The 10,406-nt window shown below is 39.4% G+C and overlaps 1 protein-coding gene across 1 annotated transcript in view; it reads left to right on the top strand.

The window, feature by feature from the left end:
- LOC106013574 (disintegrin and metalloproteinase domain-containing protein 17) overlaps positions 1-7,845 on the top strand; it is a gene marked incomplete at its 5' end in the record, with an annotated part of 10,612 nt that extends 2,767 nt beyond the window's left edge. Inside the window, 2 exon segments of the mRNA XM_013089696.2 lie at positions 4,736-4,970; positions 6,598-7,845. Coding sequence (XP_012945150.1) covers positions 4,736-4,963 — 228 coding nt within the window.
- Positions 7,846-10,406: the final 2,561 nt, after the last annotated feature.

Raw genomic sequence — 10,406 nt, 5'->3', positions numbered from 1 at the left:
CATCACACGCTTAGGGGGAATCTGTAGACTGTCATCACACGCTTAGGGGAATCTGTAGGCTGTCATCACACGCTTAGGGGGAATCTGTAGACTGTCATCACACGCTTAGGTAGACTGTCATCACACGCTTAGGGGAAATCTGTAGACTGTCATCACACGCTTAGGGGGAATCTGTAGACTGTCATCACACGCTTAGGTAGACTGTCATCACACGCTTAGGGGAAATCTGTAGACTGTCATCACACGCTTAGGGGAAATCTGTGCACTGTCATCACATCATGACCTCAGTGCTTTCTTGTCGTATCTCTCCATTTTTAATAACAGTGAAAACGGATCATAACAAAGAGTGAGCTTAAGTATAAGTCACGTTTTCAATGTTGAAAAAAATGGAGACACCACAAGAAAGTACTGAGGTTGCAACATGCTTAGAGGAAATCTGTGCACTGACATGGTATACCCAGAGAAGTTTTGTATAGTGTATTTTTAGCGTGTTTTGCACTTCGTTCATATCCTTGGCACAGGCATGGGAATGTAGATTTGTCTCCTGTTGGGTGAAACATCACTTAGTAGTTTGTCTATGTCTGATATTTTTTATTGTTTCTGTCTGATATTTATCATCAAATTTTTGTTTCTCGCTTTTAGTTTCTCTGAGGGGTTTACTTCTTCTGTCTTAACAGTTGAGGATTTGTATAGAATGTGTGAAACATATTATTGTCTGTCTTTTGTGATAGAGTGCTTATTATCACTTACTTTGTTTCTGTCTGATATTTATTTTATAATTGTTTGTGTTTGACATTTATTATAATCAATTTTTTTTTCTCGCTTTGAGGTTCTCTGAGGGGTTTATATCTCTTGTCTTAACAGTTAACGATTTGTATAGAACTTTTGAAACATATTATTCGTCTTTTGTGATGTAGTAGTAGTACTTTTTAAAATTAACTCAACATTTTCTAGAAGATTTGTAGAAATTTGTAGTCTTAGTTCTTGAAAATGGGGATAATGATAGCCTTCAGTTTTCCTATTATTTTCTTTATGTTTCATCTTGTTCTGCTTTGTTTGGCCGAATCTTTGCACCTAGTGACCTTGTTGTTTAGTCCTGGCCTTGACTGATTCTGTCTTGTGGTCTCGTGGACCGCTGTGTGCTGCACTGCGCTTTTTTCTGACACCAGCGGTGTGCTTACTTCACCTGGCCTGTCTGCTGCAGTAGGACGTTCCCGTTTACTTTGTACCGTAATTGTGGGACGTAGTTGTGTACCGTAATTGTGGTGGCTCTCTTGATTTCACCACGCTGCCTCACGTATAGTTTTTCTTTATATTGTATGTATATATATATATATATTTGTTTTTGTGCGAGGCAACGTAAGAAAAAATCAAACTAACAAAAAAAAGGCTGCAAGACTTCGACTGTTTTGAATTTTTTCCCAAGGTCATCATCCTCACATTCATTACATTACGCGTGTTACTGTAGTTTTATTTGTTGTAGAGTGGTCCTTTAATTAATCTGCTTTGACTGACGGTGCGTCGATGTAGAAACTGCTTTATGTGATCCAGCCTTGACCCTGTACTACGGGGTTTTTGTTGAGCTTACGCCAAGTTAACGTATTGTCTGCGTAGTTATTGTCTGAGTGGTGAATATTCTTAGAATAGTTTTCAGGAAGGGGGTTGGATTTTCACACCGTATGTACACAATGCTTTTACCAACTTCCCGTACCCAGTACCTGTTTTGAGTTTAATGTAATACTGTTCCAAAGGCATGAATTCTAGTTTGGAAATATAAAAAATACTCTCTTAAGTAGTAACTGATAACTGATAAGTATCATTTCAAGCTAGTTGTATGAAATTAGTTGATCTTACTTGCCCCACCCCCCCTCCAGTAATTCAGTGACATTAATTTGAAGTAAGAATTTAAAGGATAGGAATGAGGAACACTGATGAAAGCTGACATAATTCTAACAGTGAGTGGGTGGACAGTATAGAAAGAGAGCAGAAACCCTTTCTTTTTTCATTTATTCTAATCACATTTTCTACTACTTTGTTTTGGTCCAAGTTTTTCCATGTTGACATTCTACAAGAGACCTAGATTAATTAAAACTGCTGAAAAAAAAAATTCTATGAATGTCAAATAAGTATTGAGTCACTTGCTCTGTGTTCAAGCCTTCAAAAAGGTGTTAATAAAATGTGAATTTGAATGATTAACTACAATTTGAGCACATGAGTACAGATTTTGTGGTAGGGAGAGAGCATTTTTTTTAAGAAAATGGAAACACAAAGCAAAAATGCTATTTATTATTATTATTATCAACGGTCTTATTCTTTGCGGGTATGACTTTCATTAGGTCACACCCAGGTGAAGAAAGCAGCCATAGTTGCTGTCACTGCTTTTCTAAAAGATGGCTTTTGAAAAATGTCCGTTAGTACAGTGGATGAATTACTTGACTCTTGTAATAAAGTACCTGTTAGTCTTGTGGATGATTGACTGTGGGTGGTTGACGGGTGCTCTGGTGTGGTTTGCTCCTTCTTTCCTATCAAACACCTATCATCCTTATCTCCCCTCCTTCTTTTTTTGTGTTTGTTACTCTCTTGTAACACCTCTAATCTTCGACACTTCTATGACCTTATTGTGTTGCAACTGCTGTAAAACTCTTACTAAAAAAGAGAGAGATGATTGACTTTTCCTGTCATCCTCCTGTCTTTGTGTCAAAGAGAGGTAAGAAAGTAACCGTTTTGTCATCTCGTTTTTCTGGTCAGTCTTTGAGATCTGTGTACTTGTTATCTTGTTGCTCCAAGTTTGTTTTAGTTCTTACTTTCTTTTTGAATGTTGGTCTGTCAAGCTGAATTGTGTCCATGTGTGTGGGTGGTTGGCGGGTGCTCTGGTGTGGTTTGCTCCTCCTTTCCTATCAAACATCTGTCGTCCTTATCTCCCCTCCTTTTTTGTGCATGTTACTCTCTTGTAACACCTCTATTCTTCGGCACTTATATGACCTTATTGTGTTGTAAGTGCTGTAAAACTCTTACTAAGACTAACTCTCCTCCGCCTTTTTTGTGTTTGTTACTCTCTTGTGACACCTCTATTCTTCGACACTCATATTGCCTTATTGTGTTACAAGTGCCGTAAAACTCTAACTACTAAATCTAAACAAGTGTCCATGTGTTTAAACTATTCCAAATGGAAGTCAACTTATGTGTATGCACATCCCTTGTCCTTTCCATCTGTGAATCCCGGACACCATTGAAAGAAAGATCACAACATTTGAGATGAAGAATATTTTTTAAATTATGTAGTAAATTATGAGGTAGATCTTAAAGAGAACACAACATGTATTTCTCTCGGCCAAAACATTTTTGTTTTTGCACATCACATGGACCCCCCGGGGCAGTGCCACTGACTGTAGTGACCCCCCAGGGCAGTGCCACTGACTGTAGTGACCCCCCAGGGCAGTGCCACTGACTGTAGTGACCCCTCGGGGCGGTGCCACTGACTGAAGTGTCTTTGGGCCATTCCCATAGGGGGGACATATCTCGTTCAAGCATAGTAGAATTGTAAATGGGCTGATTCATGTCACGCTCATAACTGTGCCTGATCTACAACAGGGAACTGCTACTTTTTCTTTCCTGATCCTTACTATTGTCATTTCCCTCTACTTCTTTTGTATGTTTGTCACTCTCTTGTGATCTGCTATTTCCGGGGTGCCTTGATAGTTGAAGCAGACTTTGTGCTGTTGAAGCTAGAGAGGTGAGCAGAGTAAGCCTGATTCCCTGTAAAGACTTCTCTGTTGACACCCACCCCTTGGCGCTCATATGACCTTATGCAGTTGCGAGCGCCGTAAAACCCTGTACTATATATATACACATGACATGGATGAATGGAGGGCCGCCTCTTTTGTTTCTGTCTGCCTGTCTTACTTTTTCCCTGTACCGAAACAATCATGATTGTTTCAATGTGCTTCTCTTTGCTCAAACAATCAAGCTCAAGAAAGTGGGTGGTTGGCGGGTGCTCTGGTGTGGTTTGCTCCTTCTTTCCCATTAAAAAAATCTATCTCCGCTCCTTTCTTTTTTGTGTTTGTTACTCTCTTGTAACACCTCTAATCTTCGGCACTTATATGACCTTATTGTGCTGCGAGTGCTGTAAAACTCCTACTAAAACTAAACAAGCTCAAGAAATACAATAAACAACACCCCCTGTAACTTTAGATGGGTGGTTGGCAAGCGCTGTGGTGTGGTTTGCTCCTTCCTTTCTATCAAACTCAACAAACATCTATCGTCCTGATCTCTCATCCTTTCTTTTTGTGTTTGTGACTCTCTTGTAACACCTCTTGTCTTCAGCACTTGTACCAGTATGACTTTATTGTGTTGCGAGTTGCAAACTCTTTACTAAAACTAGAAAAGAAGTCACCCTGCAAGATGCCCTATATTTCAGAGAGCTATGTTATGTGACAATTTCTAATTTCATTGTCGTGATTGTGTATCATGTTCATTGGTCCGCCACTACCCTCTGCCAGTAAACTTTGTATATGTGATCATTTTATTATATATGTGAGTCAGGGGAGTGTGTGTGTGTGTGGTGTCGTGCATGTGTGTGTGTGTGTGAGCAAGTGCGTGCGTGCATGCTTGTGTGTGTGTAGGGATTGGGAGCATACAAATTCTCATTATCTTTTAAAAAAAAAAACAAATTCTCATCATTATCATTATTGCTATTTTTATGATTATTTATTATCATCATCATTATTCTATTCAGAGTCACATGCTGACCAACTTAGAAGAACCGGTGCGGTTCAAGGAGAGCAGCGCGCGGCGTGCGCACAACTTTGAGGAGTCGGGGCGCTACAACCCCGGCCGTCGACCCCTTGACCCCCCGCCCACGTACAGGAGAGACTATGAACACCTGCCGCCGATCCTGAGGGAGGAAGACATCTACCTGCTCAACGACTCCAACGGGCCCGCGCAGAAGGAAAGTGTTTTGTGATGATTGGGTGAGTACTTGAGTACTTGATCCTGTGTTTTGTGATGATTGGATGAGTACTTGATCCTGTGTTTTGTGATGATGGGGTGAGTACTTGAGTACTTGATCCTGTTTTTTGTGCTGATTGGGTAAGTATGGTACTGTTAGTGATTAGAACAATTAGGATGAACAAGTTTGTTGATGATTAGATGAGTGATTATAAACAGACTGTGACAAGTTTTGAAATGATTAGGTAGGTATGGTACTATTAGTGATTAGTACAATTAGAATGAACAAGTTTGTGATGATTGGGTGAGTATAATAATATTAATAATAATGATGATGATGAAGATCATTTCTATACTAGCGTTCACTCCCGTATGAACACAGCTCTAGGCGCTTTACATAATGGTACATTAGTGATTAAAACAATTAGGATAAACGAGTTTCTTGATGATTGGGTGAGTATAATCTATACATATTATATTTGTGAAAGTCCGTCACTTTGACCGCCTATAACTTCGGAACCACTTAACTTTTGAATTTGAAAAAAAATAATCGTGGTTCAGAATCTTTTATAGGGTGCACGGTTTTATTGAGGAGCCTGAAGTCACTTTAGTGTAATTTTCAGTTTTTCATTTGTTTCGTTTAGATCTAGTCTTGGGGAAAGTCCGTCTTCTAAGATGTGAGGTTTCCGTTCATTAGCAATGCGCATTGGTTCCTCAATTACTTGACGATCAATTCTTTTGAACATCATTTCTGTAGCGCCCACTCCCATGTGAACTCAGCTCTAGGCGCTTTACAAAATGGTACATTAGTGATTAAAACAAGTAGGATGAACAAGTTTCTTGATGATTTTGTGAGTGATTAAAAACAGGCGAAGACAAGTTTGTCGATAATGAGAGGAGCAGTATTAGAGAGGAGGACAATTCAGGTAAGGCAAGTTTCTGCATGCTCCTGGTGAGTAATTTGTGTCACGACGCGGTGGAATTGGGTACTCATCAATTTTTGGGTATATTGAGTTTTGGTACCATTATAAAGCTCGTTCCTTTGTCTTGATTGTGATTTTAAAATTACCCATCTATCTTGAATAGAAGTCGGGGTATTTGCCATTGAAGGAGGTGTTGGTCACCTGATTTCAGAGGTAAAATTAGTGAGAAAATGGCGGCCAAAATCTGGTGTCTTACATAGCTTGAAGGACCTTGAAAACAAATAATTTACTTTATTTTGTGCTTTTTATTTTTACCAACTTTTTTTCTTTGAAATCTTCACAGAATTGTGTTTTTCAATAGATATAAAAGGTGTTGAACCAAAAAACAAAAATTGCAAAACCTGCAGAAAAAGGCCAATTCTCTGATGTCATTATTTCAAAGACGAAATTTACTCGTTAATCTGATCCGTACGCTTTGCATAGCAGTCTGTCAAAATGATTTTTTGAGAAATACTGAAAGTTAGAGATCTTCATTCTAGAAGTATTCTAAAATGTGAAGAATACAACCTCGGGGGTGCTAAATGACCCCAGGGCGTACGGATAAGTTTAAAAAGATATATTTTCCACATTTAAAAAAGATGTTTTAAAAAAATTATATTGAAAACAACACTGTTCCTAGTGACAGCAGTGCTGAAGTTTTTTTGTGTCTTTTATCTTCCTGTGCCAGTTTTTCTAGGGTTTGGTGTCAACTTTTGATGTAACTGACCGACGGTCATCTGTAGTGAGAGACCAGGGAGGAGTTGACTGACGCATCCAGTACCGAAGAGAGAGAAAGAGATGCTCGTTTTTCTTCCAGTCGTGTGGACAGCCTGCAGTTGCAGAGAGAGAGAGAGAGTTGAGTCATTTTTCTTCCACTGGTATTGACATCCTGCAGTAATGGAGAGAGAGAGAGAAAGAGAGCGAGAGAAAGAGCGAAAGTTTGGTCGTTTTTCTTCCACTGGGATCGTCATCTTGACAGACGTTGCTGCGAATCGGAGCCATGACGGACGGAGATATTTGCTATGTGTTCTATACAGGTTTGTCAGCTGTGCTTAGATGTGATCTGATGATCGAAATTGTGTCGATGGGGACGTAAAAACACTTACATCTTTTTTTTAAAAAGGAGATTTGATCTTGGCCAATTTTCTCGACCCCAGTGCTTTCTTGTCGTATCTCCATTTTTTTAAAACATGAAAACAGTTCATAGCAAAGAGTGAGCTTAAGAAGAAGTCACATTTTTAACATTGAACAAAATGGAGATACGATGAGAAAGCTCTGAGGTCGCGTGTTGTTTGTTGGTTTTCAAGTACTCTGCTCATTTTGTGGCGGCTTCCATTGTGTCTTGTGTCATGACCCTCTCTATGGGTCGTCTTGCCGGGGAAGAAAGTCTCTGTGCCTCAGTCTCTGGTTTTGTTTTGTATTTTGAGCTGCTCTGAGAGGAGAATTGTCAAATCTGGGGGGGGGGATTTTTTGTCTGCCCTGGGTCTTGAGGGTGCAATTGTCAAACCTGTTTTGTTTGTTTTTTGGCTGTCCTGAGAGGGGAACTGTCGTACCTGGTTTTGTGTTTTTTGGCTACCCTGAGTCTTGAGAGTAAATTATCAAACCTGTAGTGTTCATGTGGGTGGTACTTATTTATATGACCTTTTCTGTGTTGCAAGTGCCGTAAAACTAACTCTTACTAAAACAATCATTGTTCGTCGATCATGACCTAGGGAGTACTTGAGTACTGGAAAAACAGGGGTTGTCACAACGGTGGGGTGTGTGTGTGTGTCTGAGTGAACTGTGTTGAATGTAACCTTTGTTCTCTGTGAAATGGTGCGTTATGTCGTTGTCCGAAACAGGCTGGCCCTTTGGTGAGATGTGTGGACAGCCTCATTCCACAGTTGTTTTAGAGTCTTTTTTGTGCAAGTTTTGAGAAAATTGAAGGAAAAAAAAAGCAGAGCCCAAATACACAAACAAGACTTTTTTTACACACTTTTTTTTTTTAAAGCAAATATCAAAGAAAACAAAACTGAATTGTCAGATGCCTCTTAATGTCGTTATTGGAATTTCCAACAAAGGCTTTGTCTTAAAATCCCGAGAAAATGACTTGGACAATTGTGGAATGACACTGAGGAGATTACTTTGTTGGTAGGCATAATGATATATTATATATATTATAGGCTCTGTTTTCTAGTTGTGTGGTTTGTGTAATTAGTTCTAGATTCTTCCTGCTGTTCACAAATGTGTCACGGCGTGGTGAAATCAGGCGCTCGTCAGTTTTTGGGCATATGGGGTTATTGGTGTCATCATAAAACTTGTTCATTTGCCTTCCTTTTGGTGGAAAAAATATCCATCTATGTAGAATAAAAGTCGAAATATTTGGGATTGAAGTAGATCAGGGTCGCCTGGTTTCAGAGGTAAAATTAGCGAGAAAATGGTTGCCAAGTTTGGTAACTTCCATAGCCCGAGAGTCCTTGGAAACTGAAAATTTACTTTTTTTTTCTTACCTTTAATCAATGTTTTTCATTAAAATTCAGCCCCAAAAAATGTTTTTAAATGGAAGTAAATTGTGTTGAGCTAAAGAAAAGAAGAAAATTTGAAAAAAAATTGCCCATCGGCCAAAAAAAATGCCGATTTTTTTTATTTCATTATTTTGACGAGCGTCTGATTTCTCGAGGCTTCTTCACATATATACTATAGGCTCTGTTTTCTAGTTGTGTGGCTTGTGTAAGGAGTTCTAGATGCTTACTGCTGTTTACAAATGTTGCTGTTCTGTTTTATTTCGTTTACTGAGAGGGGGGTGGGGGGAGGGAGTCTTTTTTATCTATAGGCACTGGTTTTACCAACTTTGCCAAAAAACGCAAACAGTTGTAAGTTTCTGTACTTATCGGTTCAACTCTTAAGAAAATAATAAACTTCCTTTAGACTCAACATTGGTGTATAAATGTGTTTTTGATCAAGGTCAATCATGACATTCATAGTGACGTAGTCCGGTTAATTGAAACTTAAAGACGACCTGATGCCAAAATATTTGTAATAAACCACGGCATTTTCGCTCTTTGGAAATGTTAAGCAAAACATGGTCACAACTATGTCTAATGCAGTCCTCCTTTCCTCAGTGAAGGGTGCAGATGTAGTGAAATATGGAGGCTGTTTGCCAACGTTTGTGTAAAAATATAAATTGTGCAGGGTTCTGAAAGTTATAGTAGCATTGGGGGGTTGGAGGGGGGGTGGGGGGGTGAACAGACTCAATGAAAAAATTCTACAAATGTTTGTGTGAGTAAATTAACACATAAAATATAATAGGGTCATTTCATTAAAGGGGGGTGGGGCGGACTCGCTGAAAAAGTTCTACTCATGTTTGTGTGGGTAAATTAACATATATATCAAAATGTTTGTTTGTTTGTTGGAAGTGTTGTTTCTCAGCAAAGCAAAATCTTACGGAGAGTTCTGTAGACGGTCAGTGTCAGGCATTACGGTGCTAGAGTCTCTTTTGCACTTCCCAGGGAGTACAGCAGTATTGTCGTAATATCAAACACCTGTGTGATTATTGTTCATCATTTGATTATGCACTTGAAGACTACAGGGGGGAAAACGACTATAGTCAAAAACTGAAAATCGTGAGTGTTCCAATTTTGAACACCTGTTGACTCCTAACTGTATTTCTGTTCAACTGTTGGTTGATTATATATTATTGTTGTTCGATGTCCCATTCAACAACACTTAAGAATAAACCACCAGTCAAACAAATATGAAGTTATGAGTCCACAAGCTTTTAAAATTGGCACCCTCACATTTTCCAGTTTGTGACTACAGTTATTCTTCCCCTGTGCTCTAAATTTGTGTCCTTGTGTTGGGAGTTGGCTGAGTGTTGTTTCAATAGTTGGCTTTGATCTTGTATGGGCATAGGTTGTACATGTGTAATGCATGTGCTGTTGACCGATAGTTCTTAGTTACGTACTTCACTGTTCTCTTTGACCGTAGCTCCACAGTACATACAGTGTTGGTGTGTTGTACATGTGTAATGCATGTGTTGTACATGTGTAATGCATGTGTTGTACATGTGTAATGCACGTGTTGTACATGTGTAATGCATGTGTTGTACATGTGTTGTACATGTGTAATGCATGTGTTGTACATGTGTAATGCATGTGTTGTACATGTGTAATACATGTGTTGTGTGTAGACAGATAGGTAGGTACCTCACTGTTCTCTCTGACCACAGCTCCCCAGTCCAGTGTTGATATTTCAGGAGCTCAGGGTCTCCTCTGTCTTCCTGGCGGTCTACCCCGCGATGATGCGCTCAATTGTTGTTGTAAAGTCAGCACGCGATGATGCGCTCAGTTGTTGTTGTAAAGTCAACACACGATGATGCGCTCAGTTGTTGTTGTTGTAAAGTCAGCACGCGATGATGCGCTCAGTTGTTGGTGTTGTAAAGTCAGCACGCGATGATGCGCTCAGTTGTTGGTGTTGTAAAGTCAGCACGCGATGATGCGCTCAGTTGTTGGTGTTGTA

The sequence above is a fragment of the Aplysia californica genome, unplaced genomic scaffold (assembly GCF_000002075.1).
Source record: "Aplysia californica isolate F4 #8 unplaced genomic scaffold, AplCal3.0 scaffold01020, whole genome shotgun sequence".
Classification (NCBI taxonomy): domain Eukaryota; kingdom Metazoa; phylum Mollusca; class Gastropoda; order Aplysiida; family Aplysiidae; genus Aplysia; species Aplysia californica.
The sequence above is the reverse complement of the archived record's forward strand: the minus strand, read 5'-3'. Positions and strand labels throughout refer to the sequence as shown.